The 17492-nt window shown below is 34.8% G+C and overlaps 2 protein-coding genes across 2 annotated transcripts; both read right to left on the bottom strand.

Annotated features, from left to right (window-relative positions):
* Positions 1-64: 64 nt before the first annotated feature.
* LOC131163829 (uncharacterized) lies at positions 65-1057 on the bottom strand. The gene has a single exon (XM_058120611.1). It carries the CDS (start codon positions 941-943, stop codon positions 170-172), a length of 774 nt encoding a protein of 257 aa, XP_057976594.1. The 5' UTR covers positions 944-1057; the 3' UTR covers positions 65-169.
* Positions 1058-1836: 779 nt separating this feature from the next.
* LOC131163827 (uridine 5'-monophosphate synthase) lies at positions 1837-9612 on the bottom strand. The gene is made up of 6 exons (XM_058120608.1): positions 8693-9612; positions 6670-6753; positions 3446-3528; positions 3263-3350; positions 2497-2751; positions 1837-2299 (listed from the first exon to the last, which is right to left on the bottom strand). Exons 1-6 carry the CDS (start codon positions 9515-9517, stop codon positions 2159-2161), a joined length of 1476 nt encoding a protein of 491 aa, XP_057976591.1. The 5' UTR covers positions 9518-9612; the 3' UTR covers positions 1837-2158.
* Positions 9613-17492: the final 7880 nt, after the last annotated feature.

Below are 17492 nucleotides of genomic sequence, written 5' to 3'. Positions count from 1 at the left end.
CACTTGATCTAGAACTGTCCTGTATTTGAGCTTACCATCGGAAAAACTGAAAGCAAGAATTTGCTTGAAGTTGTTAAAAATTGCATTCTTGCAAACCAGCATTTTTGTATTTTTGAAAATTTGCATGAGGGCGACTAAGTTGCAAATAACCCATTAATAAAAAAACAGATTACAAGAATCTTTCCCTGCTGAGCACTTTCTTGACGAATGTTTGGCGCCCAGGGAATGGATTGTAATTCCTCGCTCTTTGATTTTTTATTCCATTCCTCTGAAACCCTAATTCATTCTTACACCCATCAGCACTATCATCATCACCCACATTCTGCCCTTTAATCACCAACTTCTCCTGCATTCTCTCTCTCTTCCCTCTCACTCTCACTCTCCTCTCTCTTCTACCCTTCCCCTCCACGGCCATCGCCACCTTCTGTGCACCGTCTTTCCCCAAATACCCGAAACCTTTTCCCCTATTTCCATCCCTGTCCCCGCCAAGCCTGGGTATTCTTCCCCCATTGGTGGTCCCCAGGAGATCAAAATCGACCTTTCTCCATCCAACCTTATCCTCAACATCCCACCCGAACCTCTGGCTTATCTCCAAAAAAGCATCCATGGCGTGCTGATCACTCACAGGCCTCGAGGAAGTGGAAAAAGAAGAGGACAAAATGTCACCGTTCAGGAGCCTCTGGGCGTGCTCCCACTCCAATCGGTCTCTGTAGAGAGGGTCGCGGAGGACCTCCTCCGCAAGCTCGGCCCACTCGCGGAAGTCGCGCGCTCTGAGATTGTTGGAGACCCATTTGAGGTAGGTGGATGGGAGGGTGCCCAGCTTCTTGCCCTTGTGCTTTCCGAAGTCTACCACTCTGTCACGCGCCGCCGGCAGCCGGGCGAAGACGGTGCTTCTTGAGTTGGGCGGGCAGGTGCCGCGCAGGAGAGAGATTGAAGCGTTCATGGTTGAGAGAGAGAGAGAGAGAGACAGAGGGGCCTTCCTTGGGAGATTCTTCTAAATTCAACAAAGCAAGCTTTAAAAAAAAAAAAAATCAGTAAATTGCAGCAAGCTATTTGGGATGAATCATCATCGTTTGGAGACTATTAATATAGTTTATAAAAAATTGGTACTTCTATTTTCTGGAATTTTGAAAATATTTACATTAATTACTATTCAAATCAGTATGTTTATTTTTCGCGCTGTAATCTTAGTTATTATATTTTAAAATTTTTTTTGGTAAATTGCAATAAGTAAGGGAAAAAAAAAAAAACTTTTAAAGAACATCTACATAATCAAAGATTAAAAATAGAAAATTTTGGGTTTCAACATTTTTCAGCCCCCTTCCTTTTATGGGTTCAAAAATTTACACTTAAACTAAGTCCACTAAATTTGTTACCTGCTTATGATGATTTCACCATTAAAAAAGTCATACATAACCTGTTTAAGATTAGGTCGACTGAACATGTTACTAACTTCAGGAGTCTACAGAGACAAAATAGAAACATAATTTAAAGTAAATAATTTTAAATTACACTGTTAGTTCCATGAATTATGTACAATTTTTAAAAATATCTTGACATTTTTAATACATCAAATTCAGATGGTTTAACTGAATTTTTGCACATTTAAGAACAATCCCCGAGCAGTTTAAAAATGCTCCAAACTACAGAGAGTAAAGTGAATATCATTCAAAATTTAGTCACAGAAGAACAATTTACTCAGAGCTTATACATGTACGCCAGAAGTCCATGGTAAGTGCCAGTGTTTCGGAATATCAATTTTCCTTTTTGAAATTCATTTTTATGGTCTATTTATCAGATTTATTGCAGTAATCATCATACAATACGAAATTTTAATTTGCCATGCTAACAACTCGACAGCCTAAATCATAAAACTCACTCCTTGTAGTCTTAAATTGTACAGAGACTGATGAGCAGGTTGAAGCAGATTTGGGTAGGTTACTTTGTTGAGATTATATTTCCCCTCTTGCTTACAACTTTTCTCACGCCCACACACAAAGCTGGGCGTCAAAACATCAAATACAATAATAATAACCTCAAACAATCATTTATTGAGGCAAAATATCTGTTGACTAATACAACGTGAACCGAAAAAAAAACCTTAGGCTCATCTGGTTTCATATCGTTGCATTAAATAGATCAGACGAGGGGAAAGCAACTAACTCGAGTTCTCAGTGCATTTAGCCAAGTATGCATCCCATCCTTGAAGACGATACTCACGAGCTGCATCCGCAGGGTGTGCAGCCTTGATGATTCCACGCCCGACAATTATTATGTCGCTTCCTCTGTCATGGATTACCTGCAATACCACCACCACCACAATGATCATGTATCTGATTTGGGTTTGAAGTTGTATATATTTGACCAAAATTCAAACTAAAATTGTATTGAAAGTAGATCAATTTCACAAAAGCTCAAATATAAAGCTCGAATTTTGTGCTCCCACACTTTAGTTTCAACAGTAACAATGACTTGCATCACTGTGTGGAAACTTACGGAATAGGGGGTGTTGTATTGCTGGCCCAGAGCATCACCACCAGTCACCATTTGAACTCCGGGAGTTGCATGGATAAGTGCAGGGTTCACAGGTCCCCCTGCCCATGATGCTGGGTTCACTGAGATGAAGCCAATCACAAAATCTGAGTGATCCTCAGCAATTTTCACAGCTGCTGCGGTGTAGTCTCCCTTGGCAAGGTTACCAGATGAACTCATCTCTGCCAGCAGTAACAGGCCTCGCCCACGGGGCAATCCCTACAATTCAAGATTATTTGAACACCAATAGATAGATTAGTTCCCTCTCAAGTAGTCGCCCTTAAGGTTTGGTTGCTTTGTCTTTGTGTTAGTGAATCAAAATGGCTCATGAATTACTCCCAACTCAACTCCTCTATCACTTGGCTCCATAAAGTTTGAGTAGATTGATAAGTTGTTTCAGTTCGACAATGCTACTCGTCAATCTAATTGAGCTTAATAAGATTTTTATTATTTTATTATTTTTATGTTATATAAGTTATACATTAAATAGTTTATGCATCAACACACGTTAATATTATTTCATAACTACATTAAGCTTAATTAGTTGAGCTTGAGTTCATCAATTATAAGAAGAAATTCAAGTTGACTTCAAGCTCAAAATTTTTTAATTGAGTCGGGTTTGAGGATAAAACTGTTTCCCTAATTGTTGTCATTGTTGTGTTGTAAATAGATTAGTTCCCTGGCCTTGCACAGGTCCACCATGAAATTAAGAAAATTCGTTGATGCATACCTTCAATTTCAGCCCATCCACGATTCCAGGACCAGAGATTATGTGAGCATTAACTATATCTGCCCAATCCAATATACGGAAAATGCCCCTACAAGAAGTAAAGCCAAGAGTCCTCAAGGTTGGTTGAGGAAAGGAATATAAAAAGGAACTGGGGCACACGTGAGGGAAAAAGCTATTTCTCACCCTTCATATTGCATTGTCACTGTGTTACCAATGTCAGCAAACTTGCGGTCTTCAAAGATTAAGAAATTGTGTTTTTCTGCAATCTTCAATGGATTTAGGCAAAATTAGCTAATATAGTATGGATATTTTTAATTGACAATAACCCTATAGAAATACTGAAGAATACAGTCAAATAGTCATTTAACAAAAGAATGAGTAGCTTCCAAATAGTAAAATGTCACCAATTTCAGATACTGATCATCACACAAATAATTAAGATTATTAGACTCGATGAATTTCAAAGGGCTTGTATTGTTAAGGTTTCAAATACAAAGAATACACAAAATTTGAGCTGGTTAAGTGTTTTTCAAAAACTGTTTTAGAAATGTATCCAAAAACATCACTAAAAAATACAGGTTTTTAGGACGACTTAAGGAGTTTTCCGTGATTTCAGCTATAGTTTTTCGGATGCAACGGAAGACATAGGTAAGGGGCATAAATTCATTTTTCAATAATAATAGCAATAATGATAATTATCATTATTACTATTTTATTAAAAAATTGCAACTAGGATCAACCTTAACCAAATGTACTTTTACTATTTTCATTTCTGTGAACAAATATAGATAACAGTTGACCAAACGCGTTTTTTAGGATAAAAAATACATGATACAATCCCTTGTTTTCATTTTCAAGAACAATAATAAAAAAATTCGTTTTTGAATCCTTAACCAGACAAGCTCTAAGCTATTCTTCTATATTCAGTTGAAATCAAATAAAAGTCTCCAATTAGCGGTCAAAACCCTGAAAAAAAAAATATGACTTTGTTAACTTGAGTATAGTATAAACCGACCGAGGAAGAGAAGTGATTCAATAGAAGAATAGAAAAATAATTACAAAAACCATCAAACCATATAGGCGTGCACAAACACACAAGAAAATAAAGAATTTTTTTACAACAACAATAAGCCTAGCCTAAAGTCCCACTAGATAGGGTTGGCTACATGAATCCTTTTTGACCAATTCACACAATCAAGAACATTTTCCTTAGAAAGCTTAAGAGCTATTAAATCCTTCCTCACTATCTCATTTCTTATTTTAGGTCTAACCTCGGCCCCTTCTACTACCATTCACAGTAATTAGTTCACACATCCTCACTAGTGTATTATTTTGCATGCATTGCAAATGCCCAAACCATTTAAGTCGTCTCTCTCTTATCTTATCTTCTACTAGTGCAATGCCTAACATATCGTGAATATGTTCGTTCCTTAATTTATACCTTAATGTCAATACCACTCATCCACCTCAACATTCACATTTCAGAAACTTCTACATTTTGGATATGTTGCTTCTTAGTTGCCCAACATTATGATCCATACAATATGATTGGTCTTCTAGTCGTCTAATAGAACTTTCCTTTTAATTTTAAAGGTATTACGATAACATGGCAAGCCTGAAGCACTCATCCATTTTACTCAATTTGCTCTATGTGTACATCCTCTTCGATTTCTCTTTCCACTTGCATAACAGGTCCAAGACATCAAATTCTACAAGGGCTATTAATTTCTTGACTATCAAGTTAAACATTTTCTCTAGTATTCCTTCAAATTACAGTTCATATATTACTTATGTGTTACAGTTCATGTATTCATCCATTTTACTCAATTTGCTCTGTGTTACATCCTCTTCGATTTCTCTTTCCACTTGCATAACAGGTCCAAGACATCAAAATCTACAAGGGCTATTAATTTCTTGACTATCAAGTTAAATATTTTCTCTAGTATTCCTTCAAATTACAGTTCATATATTACTTATCCTAAAATCTCTAAATTCTAAAGGATAAAAAAGAGTGTCAAAGATCAAGAATGATTTTCCAAGTAAAAATCAGAAAAAATAAAAAAGAAGATATTTCGCAACAAAACTTCAAACCTGACTTCCATTTCACTCGGTAGTTGAGAAGAATGCCCAACGGCAACAAAAAGAAACCAAGACATGAAGTCCACTATCAGATTGCCAGTATCGCATTGTATGGGAGGTTCTAACATGATTTGTGTTACAAATTTTACAGAAAGTCATTGGAATTTTAAGCAAAACAGCATCTTTGTTGCTTTATTTAGGTGGACAATTCAGCGCACTTCACAAGTCGGAATTGAGGAGACATACACCATCTTCCCAAGTTTAAGGAATACAAGAATTCACAGATGCACAATGAATCATGGTTTAAATGGATAAATTGGGTAGTTGAATGTTATGCTTCTGCTGCCTTGAGATCTCACATTATTAATTGAACTGAAGAGAGATCGCAGACAGCTATAATTCTCTGAGATCTCATATTTTTACAGACAATTACAACAATCAATCATGGCATAGACTTTATAATTAATGAGTATGTGTTTATAAAAAAAAAAATCATGTATACAATATACAATCATCACCAAATATCTACTGAACTGTGAACATCAAACATGCATTTGCTCATTCTAGATAATTGTTTAAGGCATAAAGGCCATATTACTTATGTGTTCAGATCTCATAAAATGAAACCAATTCATTTTATTAGAGCATCATACATGGCCCCTTGTATATAGTGGGTTAAACACTACACGTTGAACCCATAGAGCCAAGGAGACAACCCACCTCATTTTATAGAAAAAATGACATATTTTTTTGATAGGCTACATTTTCACAAACAATGACAAATATTAATGCATAGTATAGACTTATAATTATTGATTATGTGTTTATAAAAAATAATAAGGATCAAGTACATGTTGTGCAATCATCACCAAATACATACTAACTGTGAAACATCAATAATGCCATTTGCTCATTATATATAATTGCATAAGACTATTACTATGTGTATAGAGTTCATAAAATGAATGCAATTCATTTCATTAGCACCATACATTACCTCATGTAACAGAGGGTTAAATGCCATGCACCAAACTATGAAGCCAAGAAGACAATCCACCTTTTTTAAATAATAATAATAAAGCTAAGTAGGAACATCCTTTTTTTTTTATAAGAGATAGGAAACATGTTGTTTTGTTACATGCATAGAATTCATGTTCATCAAAACAAAAGAAAAGGTCAAATATTCCATCGTGGGACACCAAGAAATTAGCTATCATATGAATTCTCTTAACAAAAAGAAGTAAAACATTACATAATAACAGAGAAATCAAAGGGCAAAAGAATTATTAGTCAAAAATACAAACCACTGTACAACTTTAGGAACTTACTGAGCGAAGTTTAGAACCAAAATCTGGGGTGAAATCAGGCAGTATATCCACATGAGTTTTCAACATGCAGATCTCTGGTCCCACCTGGATAAATATTAAAAGAGCATCAAGATCCCCAAAAAAATATCTGCTTCTTTTAATTTAAAATTAGTTCAAACAAACTTTAAGAAAGAAAAACAAAGCATGAAAATTAAGTGAATGTGTGCCGACAGCACATGATACAAAACCACACAAAAATGCATACAAGCATGCACAGCCATGCAAATAAAGCACTCAATGAATTTTATCATATGATCAATGAATGACAACTGAAATGTTTTACTGCTCTCAAAGCAAAAAAATAAAAAGAAGACTTTTTTAAGCTCCTACAACCAATTGTGATGAGGAAAAAATTCCATTTTCTCCTCTATTTCATGAATGAATTGCTCTCTCTCTCTCTCTTTCACACACACACACACACACACACACACACATGCCCACACACAAAAAAACATGCACACACACAACATCTTCCATTTCATGCACAAAAGGCAATCAGAAAGTAATGCCATAATATCTCCCATATCTTTCATGTAAAATTCATCTATCATAGACATTTTTCTTCATTGGTGGTCTGGCCCATTTCCTTGCTCAAAGATATCCTTGTTCAGTATCTCTCTCTCTCTAACAATCCAAAATTTTGAAACAGAGTCAGTTCTGAGTTTCTGTCTTGATGTTACCTTTGCACTTGCTATGGGTGTTAGTATAAGCCCAGCTCAAAGGAAATTTGTGACTTGCAAAGAAAATGGAAGAGCATGGCTCAAGCTAATTGCTTATTAATATAATCTATAGGCCTCCTAGTTCCAGGTACTTTACCTTTTCTGTACAATGTAGCTCGTATTTTCTGCGGTACTTTCACGATCTAAGCTTTAGGGCCTCATTTTCTTTTCCTTCCCTTTTCTTCCTTCCTTCCAAGGTCCAAATACTTATTTTATACGATGGATTAGCGGAGTGATTCTATTGCATCGTACTTGATGTGCAAGTATCATTGGCATTACTTGCAAATTTAAGAATGAAAAGACATCTTTTTCCCCCCTGATCAGCATCATTAAGGAAAATGTAACACTGATTCCATATAATCCATTTTGGTCTCTCGGGAATCAAGCGGAAGGGCTTCCTTGTTTTGGTATCTTGGCATAGAAGGAAAATGGTTTGCCCACAGTTTTCTGGAAGCGTAAAGCAATCTTTAACCTAGTAGTCAACATTGATGAGCATAAGTGATAGACCAGAATAATATCAACATGATGAAGAGTGATTATCTGCACTATAATTCTGTTACCAGCTCAATCCTGAACAAAGACAGCAGTACCGACTCTATCTGCATATCCTATCCCCAAGGCACGGTTGGTGGCAATTCCTCCAAGTTAGCATCTGATGATCATATAGTCATTGTGGTTGAACATATTCCATGAAATCCCACTTGATTGGAGTGATAATGGGGGAAGGAAGTTTCCCGATTCAAAACAGCATTTCCTATGTTTCCAAGTGTGCCAAAAAAATATTTACTTGGGAGGAAAATGCAGACAGATTACTCCAAAAAGTTAAATAAGATGTAAATCTTGTGACTCTGGCGCATTCACAGTATCAAAAGACATGTTCCACAGTTCCCTCAGCTGAATGACAAACCAGGCAGACGTGGAGCTCCTATTTTGCTAGTAAAATGTTTCTAAGAAATTTCACCAGGCCACCTTACCTGCCATTTCTATTGTTGTCACTGCTATAAACAGTCTCTTTGGTTTTATTTATTGCCTTATTTCATAAATGTTCCTATTCTAGAGTTTCCATAATATTGACTGTAAAGGACAGCCCAGTGCACAAAGCTCTATGTATGCAGAAATTAAAAGAAAGTAGAAGGGCCTCTATTTTCACCATTTCTGCATGACAGTCGAGCAGTTTGGGTTTCAATATTATTGACTGATTTTAGCCATAAAAAAGTACCTATAGTTCAGAAATTAAAAGAGAGAAAAAGGGCTACTGTTCTCACCTTTTCTGCAATGTCAAGCAGTTCGGCGGCAGTGGAAACATCAGCAGCCAAACAAAGGTTACTCTCCTTCTTCACCATCATCTGGAACAACCTCTTCCCCGTCCCATTCTTCGCCATTTTCGCTCTCTCTTCATACGAACAAACCGCAGCCCTAACTCTCGGGTTCGCCGCTACTGCCGGCGCTGCCACTCTCTTGTTATCCTCCAAGAATGCCCTAACGGTCCGCTCCATATCCTCCGAAAGCCGCTCGTTTTTGCGCAGTATCACGAGCATGTCCGTCAACTTAATCATCGCGTGCAAGGTGATCCCATTCTCAGCGAGATTCTCCTTGCCGCCCTGCTCCCTGTCAATCAAGACGACGGCGTCAGTGACCCTCAGCCCGCAGTCTCTGAGCGGCCCGGCGGTCTCGAGGACGGAGGTGCCGCTGGTGACCAAGTCCTCGATGATGAGGCAGGTCTGGTTGGGGAGAAAGTGGCCCTCGATGGCCTTGGCGGTGCCGTAGGACTTGATTTCCTTGCGGCGCATAACCATGGGCACGGACTGAGCAATGGAAGCGCAGGTGGCGATGGGGAGGGCGGTGTAGGGGACGCCGCAGAGGAGGTCGAAGGTGGTTGAGGAGGGGAGGGAGGCGATTAGAGTTTGGGAGATTTGGGAGAGTAGAGAAGGGTAAGAAACGATGAGGCGGAGGTCTATATAGATGGGGGAGGAAATGCCCGATTTGAGCTTAAAGTTGCCGAACTTCACAGCGGAGATGTCGTGGAGTTGCAAAATCAGGGACTCCATTGATGACAGCGACGATGACGACGACGGCGGCGGCGGCGACATCCTCCCAAAGTTCAGTTCAAGTGGCACAACGAATATAGATTGAGGAGAGCACTGAGCGGCTGAGCGAGTGTGTCTGCAGTGTGTACGGTCGCCACTCGCCACTATTTGCCATATGTTTTTTATTATTATTATTTAAAAAAAAATAAAATTTATGACTAAATAATTTTTTTTATTTAAGTGATTTTGTATATTTCCTATAATCCCAAAGACAATTATAATTCTCCATAAATCATAAATTTCCACTTAACAATCACAACTTGGTCTTATTTTGTATGAATCAAAAGTCACTCTTTTTCATTTTAAATAATATCTCTTTCAAGTTCTAATCCATCAACATAACAATAATTTTTTTTATTTAATATGTATGAATATAAATTTAAAGTCTTGCATCTAAATTAGCATAAATTCAAATGAAATTAAATAATTTTATATTTTATTTTACCTAAATTTATTTAAATGAAAATCTAAAATTTAAATATAATGACTAAAACTTTAGACTTCTAGCAATTATTGCCTTAAAAATATTAGGGTAAAAGATATGATCTCCCCTAGATTTGTCAAGAAGACAAAGACCTTGAAAACTGTCAAGCTATTCCTTACATTTGCATCACATTCACACCCCCTTACAGAAACTTAACACCATTAAAAAAAAATTAATAAAACAAATTTGCCCTTAAAAATCAGGTGGCCTGTAAGGACCCGAACCCAAGTGAAATCCTACATATAAATTTTTTAGTCGACGCAAATAAATCTAAATTATTTTTATTACCAGAGTATTAAGTAGTTTTATTACAAATATATGTCTCAACTATTAAAATGTAAATTTTTAAAATTCGAAAATACATAAACATATTCTAAATTGTATTATTCCCGCTCAAGCACTTGTTACGCTAGATTTCTAGTTTACTTTTCAAAATGACCTGAAATGTAAAATAATGATTGGGGTGAGACGACGCTTAGTAAGTAAATAAAATTATTATTAGTGTGTGGCAAAAATGAACTTTCATAATTTTGTAAAATAATATTTAATACTATAACTTCAAAATATGCTTTTAAAATAAATATAAATTTAAAAATTTTTGCATAAAAACTTTTGTCATCAACTATAACAATAAAATTTTATAATCATATACTATAACTGTTAAATTAAACTTTTAACTTTAAAAACTGTAATTATAATTTTTATTATATACATGTATATACTTTTCCTTTTACGTTTCCTTTAGATCATCATTTAGGTACAATAATGGTTATATTCATATAAACTTATATTTTACTTTCAAATCATCAATAATTTTGTATACGTAATTAAATATGTATATACATATATTATAAAAATCACCTTCAGGCCTGTTAATCGTAAGTCATGTTTACCTCCATGACTAGGTTGTGCGGTCCGAAAATTGGACTTAACAACTGGCTGACTGACCAAACTAAATCAACATACATCACCATCATTAAGTGAAATTTTCCCTATTAAATCCTAATCAAACCTAGGTGTACATTTAGGAGAAATCCACTATCATATAAAATCACTCTACAAACAGTGTGGGTGCATTCTAATCCGTTCAAATTTTAAACTGTGGTACCGAAACATTCGTAATTTTCTGGATCGTTTGTATCATAAGGGATTTTAAAAATATCTTATTGTAGAATTTATAAAATTACAATAATATCATTAAAAATATTATTTTTACTCATATTTTTGTGAAATACGTAACGTAAAAAAAAATAACTCATGTCATTTTTACTTATTTTTTCGTAAAATATGTAACGTAAAAATAAACTCATGCCATATAATTTTCGTGTTAAAAAAAATTTCTTGAATAAAAATTAATACTGTAAAATACCCGAGGAGTTTAGAATATTTCTTAACTCAAAAATAAATGCAAGTATATTAAAGATAAAACTGATATAATTAAACATGTATAAAAATAAATTTGGAAAAATTTTATTAAAATAATTAGCATAATCAAAATTTACATACAAATAAACTTGGATATAAATAAAAATCTAACAAATTTACTTACCAATAAATTTAGGTTTAAATTTTAATAAAAATATAATATAATCAAAATTTACTTACAAATAAATTTGGGTAAAAATTTTAAATAAAAATCTAACATAATCGAATTTACTTACCTTTTACTTAACCTTATACTATGATCACAACGAATATCTTAAAAAAAATGAGGTCGAAAAGAGTGGGTGAGTGAGAATTTTAATTATAGCAAAAATTCTCCTTTCACCACTAATTATTTCACTCACTAATTATTCTCTTCATTTGAAAATTTTTTTGTGAAAAATAAATGTTGAGAGCTTCCTATTTATAGGAAAATTTTGGGGCACAAAATTGAATTTATAAAAGTGTGGGGAGAGGGATGAAATTATAATTTTTTAAAATTAAGGAATGAGCATAGATGTGTTAGGTATGAGTTAGATATGGGATGGGGATGGAGGTTATGTGGGAGAAATGAGAGTACTTGCCGACACTCACATCTAATTAAATTTTAATTAATTAATTTTTTTTAAATTATTATTATTATTATTATTATTATTATCATTGTTATTATTTTTAAGTTATATTTTAGTTTTTTTTTTTGAAAAAGAATTAAGTTTGAAATTCGAAAACTCATGTAAGCCCCACATAACTTTGAGATCTAAGTGAGTCTTATGTAACTCTAATAATTCTTACACGATTTTATGAGTCTTACATAATTTCGGGACTCATGTGGACCTTACATGACTTTGAGACTCATGTGGGCCCTACCTATATTATTATTATTATTATTATTATTTTATCATATATTTTTACAAATTATGTCTATCAAAATATTATTTTATGTATATGTATTTATTTAAGTGTACAAACAGTATCTATCCTATTTATCTTATAAAATTCTATTTTGACCAGACCGACCTCAAGGGAGTAACTGAGTCACAATGGTCTCTGAGCACTTGCTAAGATAAGGTCTTTTTTAGGCATCAAATATGAAATCAAGAATCCTACAGAAAAGTACTTCTGTATTGATATTAACTTAATGACCATTATTATTATTATTATTATTATTATTATTATGCTTTAATCGTATATAATGTTAGGCTTAGTACTTATATATTATAAATTAAATACATCTATGTTGTGTATGAGGTGGAAAAGTCATAATATAGTATGCATATCAAACATATTTGTAAGATAATATACCTTAAACATATTAAGCTAATACAAATGAAATTCATACATCATTTAAGTATTATTTATTATGCAAATAATGATAATTTAGACATAAATGATTAAATACAATGTTGTTGTAAGTTTATTTTTCATATAATTTCAAAAGCACTAATGATAACTTAGACATGAATGATTAAATAAAAGTTTTTGCAAGTTTATTTTTCATATAATTTCAAAAACACTTGTAATAATCTTTTGTTTCGATAAAACATAAATTAAATAAATTAAGATAGAAATTTCACTTTACTCCTAAATCTCTCATTTGAATTTCGAGGAAATTTCACTGTAGAGTTAAAATTTGGATAAATTTTGCTAAAATTTCAAGATTTCAATATGATTTGTTGAGATTTCAATGAAAATTATGCATGACAAAAATTGACTGTCATTTCAATTTCGAGGGTAATGGAAACCGAAAATTTCAACAAAAATTTCGACAATTTCATGAAAATTTAAGACCATGGGAGAAAGCACTCCTGGGTTTAGGGAACATCACTCGTTGGACTCCCTCAAGTGCCGTTTCGATTCAAGATCTCTCACTTTAACTTTGTATATATGTGTGTGTATGGAATTAAAGAATGCGGTTGAGATATTTTTCTTTTCTAGTTGATTTCTTTCATTTTGTTTGTATGTGTATGGCTTTCGAACTTTTTGTGTGTGGTGGTCTCTTTCGTTCCATTTGTTTGTGTGAAAGTGAAGATTATTTTCATCTACATTAGAAGGATTTTCTTCTCTGATTGTTCTGATTTTTTGGAAAAAAGAATATTGTATCGTGCCCAAGCATTCAATATTGCAATTGTTTGAGAGGTAGTCTTCATTTAATTGTGTTGGCATTCGAAAAATATAGTCAACACATTCTGATGTACTCCTTTGTGGAAACTCGAGAAATAGCCAAGAAAAGAAACCGGAGAATATGACATCATCCTTTTTTAGAACTCGTATAATTTGCTAAATATGAATTTTGAAATTAGTTTTCTTTTTTGTTTTTACAGTTGAAGAATGCATCCAAACCAGTCCATGAACTGGTTGTGTTCTATGGCTGTGAAAGGGGCAGAGTTTTGATAATGGACCTAGCAGTTATGCATGTACCCATTTATTAAATGATGTGTATGAGATTACTTTCAAGGGTTCTTGTGCTTCTTCTGCCATGGAAATCTCTTTGTTGGTCAAGGTCCCAGGAAAAAGGGGTGATACAATAATAAATTCTGATTCTCAAGTGTTAGAATTGTCTGAGAGGTATAGGGGAATTAAAAGTATTCCTATTATAGTCAGTGTTAGTCAGCTGCAATCTCAACCTACACAATTGGCTTTTGATTTGGTTGCTTTTCCTGTTTACAAATTTATACACACTGGGTCAGTGGATGTCACATTGGATATAGCACAGGATCTCCTCAGAGTTGCTGATCAGTACTTTTTAGAGGGATTAAAGCAAATGTGTGAGTATACCATTGCACAGATGTGCTGAGAAGGCTGCTTTGAATTTTTCTAATTCAGCCTTTCGGAGTTACTTGATGACCATTTCTATTTTCATTGGCAGGATATATCATTGGAGAATGTCTCAAGCATGTATGACCTTTCAGAAGCCTTCAATGCTTTATCATTGAGGCACACATGCATCCTGTTTATCTTGGAACGACTTGATAAATTGAGCGTTCAACCCGGGCATGTACTCTTACTGATTTAGGATGCTCCATCTATAAGGGAGGGAAGAATGCGCGAATCATAATCAAACCAAAACAGAGTATGTCTAGCCTAATATTCTGTCACATATTCTGTCATTAATTCTATATTTATAACTGATTCTAAGTTTAAATTCTATAACTGTACATTGTAACAGTAGCATAGATTTAGCTTCAACGTTTGTATAATTCCTAAATTAGCTCCTCAACTATTGTGTATATAAGATAGAATTGTTGTCAATTAAATGTGTGGGAAATTATTTATTGAAACTATGGCAGCATTTGTTTCTTTACACGTTGTTATCAATGAAATGTGTGGGAAATTATTCATTGAGGTTAGGGCAACACCTGTTTCTTTACACCAACTTCTCTTAACTTGGGGTCCTTCTGTCTATTCGAGCTAAATTATAATTTTAGTATGTTTCTTTTTTCATCTTAAAAATGTTGAGGTAAGTCTAAAGTTTTAAGTATCAGGTTCCATGGGGAGTATTTTATTATTAGAAGCGATGATTATCTCAAAAATGCTTAGAAGCTGGAGATCTTAAGTTTTGAGTCCAATAAGCATACTAATCGGTTGAGGCCTAGTTGTGCCTCTGCTTCACAATCTCGGTTGGATCATTCTAGAATTTTAAACATTTGTTCGATCACTTGATGACTCGCAGCCTTGAACATTTGTTTGTCATAAAGGAAAAAACAACTGGCAGGGCCAAGGTTAATCATGCTTATTAAGTTTGATTACTAATTTAATTGGAAATATGTCATTGAAAATTTGTATTGAATAATTAAATGATAGTTTTGTACTAAAAATTTTGGATTCAAACTTGTTTCATCATTTGATGAAATTATATAATAGGTGTGATGGGCTAGTTTTAAAAGAGCATATGTTTGAAAGTTTTGGTGGGGACATGTGCTCAAAATTTTCCTTTGAATGGGGTAAATCTCCTTTTCAACTATTGACATATACCAACCTGTAAACTAGCGAAAATAGATTCCACTGTTCACAACTTAGAAATGGTAGCCATATATATATATTTAAGGGTTTGTAAAGCTATAAAAAATAATTTTTGATATACCCCAAATATATCACCTACCATAAGTCAAGAAGAGACTAGAGTCCAACATTGATGAGGTCTGTTACCACCCAAGTCAATTTCTCGGTCAGAGCAATTGACGCCGATGTTACGATGACCAGAGTAATCTACGCCAACGCTATAATAATCGGAGCGATTCACACCCGCACCATAATTCGTCAATAAATGACATATCACCCTTGAGTCAAACTCCATCGTTATAAATGAGGATTCAGAGAAGAGGTTAAGATATTTCATCCTAACTTATTTATTGTTGCATAAAATCTCTCAAACTCATCCCTTAGACATCGGAGTGATCCCCCGGAGTACTCCTCGGGTCCTCAAAGCCTTACTTATTTATCTCTTTTCAGGTGGTCGTGATTAGGGATCGTGAATGTCGTTTGATTTTTGGCTGCAACAATTTTAAATTTTTTTTCCAATATATTTTTTTTCAATTTTCTAAGATTTGTATGAGAACTTGGAAAACAGTACAAAGATGCTTTTCAAGTATCTTATGCGTGTTAGGATGTGGCTTGTAATGGAGTAGGCAGCCGCGTAATGGAGTAGGCAGCCGCACCACCCAACCACAATCATTGATGTTGGAGACTGGCGGCTGCCTACCCAGCCCACCTGCATTGAAATTAAGCCACCTAGTTTGACTTCCACCCTCTACAGCTATGCCTATATATGTGTGTGTAATCTATGCTGTGAGGAGTGGCAAAAACATTGTGAGTGCAGAGGGTGTTGTGTGGAGTTGTGTGTAGAATAGAGTGCAAATAGTGAGCAGAAGCTGTGAGTGTTGTGTAAGGCAGAGTGAATCTTTATTGAGAGAGAGAGAGAGAGAGAGAGAGAGAGAGAGAGAGAGAGAGAGAGAGTTGAGTTGAGGGCAGTAGCCTCCTTTTCCTCCTTGTAATTCTCCCAGTTTACAGTGAAGTTGTGCGTGCTCCGTGGACGTAAGTCGATTCGGCCGAACCACGTAAATCCAGTGTTCCAATTTTTGATTGTTTATTTTGCTTGTATGTGATTATTGCTCCTAGATCTACCCCAACAATGCAAACATTGCAAAATAGAGAAATGGTGTCATATTTTTACTATTCTTTAGAAAATTAGAAATGGAAAAATGGAAGTTAAAGACTAAACTGAGCTTGATGCAAACCTTCATGGGTGGAAAGGAATACCTTGTTGGTGGATCATATCACGGTGTTAATTTGAAGGCAAACATCACTTGCAATAAACTTTTGTGTGTGTGCGCGCGCATGTGTGTGTGTTTTTAAAAAATTTAGTTGAGTGGATGGAAGATTGGTGATTATCTCAAAAATGCTTAGAGGCCGGAGATCTTAAGTTTTGAGTCCAACAAACATACTAATGGGTTGAGGGCTAGTTGTGCCTCTGCTTCACAATCTTGGTTGGATCATTCCAGAATTTTAAATATTTGTTTGATCACTAGATGACTCCTAGCCTTGAACATTTGTTTGTTATAAAGGAAAAAGAACTTGCAGGGCCAAGGTTAATCGTATTTGTTAAGTTTCATTACTACTTTAATTGGAAATTGTTGGGCTTTTGTGGAGTCTAGTTGTGTTTTAATTTGGATGACGACCCGACTTTTATTTAATTAGAGATTTCTATCCTAAGGCTTAGTCCAGCCGTACTTGTGGGGGTCCGGGGGTGGAAAAAAATTTTGGAGCCCATTCGGAACGGAACCCTAGGCGTAACATATAAAAAGGATTGCTTTCGGGTGATTAGGGTTGGTGTGGTTGTACCTGCGAGAGAGCGAGAGGGAGAGCATTGTATCGCCGCACTCTCTGTGTTTTCTTCTTGATAATATTGAAATCCCTACAACTCCGTGGACGTAGGCAAAATTACCGAACCACGTAAATATTGTTTTGTGCGTGTGATTGATTTTCTTTGGCGTTATTTTTCTTCTATTTTGTTTCTCACAGGTTTCGGAAATTTGTTCTTTATTCATAATAGAAATATGTCATTGAAAATTTATA

Source organism: Malania oleifera, chromosome 9 (assembly GCF_029873635.1).
Source record: "Malania oleifera isolate guangnan ecotype guangnan chromosome 9, ASM2987363v1, whole genome shotgun sequence".
Lineage (NCBI taxonomy): Eukaryota > Viridiplantae > Streptophyta > Magnoliopsida > Santalales > Ximeniaceae > Malania > Malania oleifera.
Note: the sequence above shows the minus strand (reverse complement) of the source record. Positions and strands in the feature narration are given on the sequence as shown.

Excerpts from the sequence above, each read along its gene's own strand:
- LOC131163827 (XM_058120608.1), bottom strand. The coding sequence starts at position 9,517 with ATGTCGCCGCCGCCGCCGTCGTCGTCATCGTCGCTGTCATCAATGGAG. Across the intron at positions 2,752-3,262 it reads TGGATGGGCTGAAATTGAAG|GGATTGCCCCGTGGGCGAGG; the intron begins GTATGCATCAAC and ends CTTGAATTGTAG. Across the intron at positions 2,300-2,496 it reads AATACAACACCCCCTATTCC|GTAATCCATGACAGAGGAAG; the intron begins GTAAGTTTCCAC and ends GTGGTATTGCAG.
- LOC131163829 (XM_058120611.1), bottom strand. The coding sequence starts at position 943 with ATGAACGCTTCAATCTCTCTCCTGCGCGGCACCTGCCCGCCCAACTCA.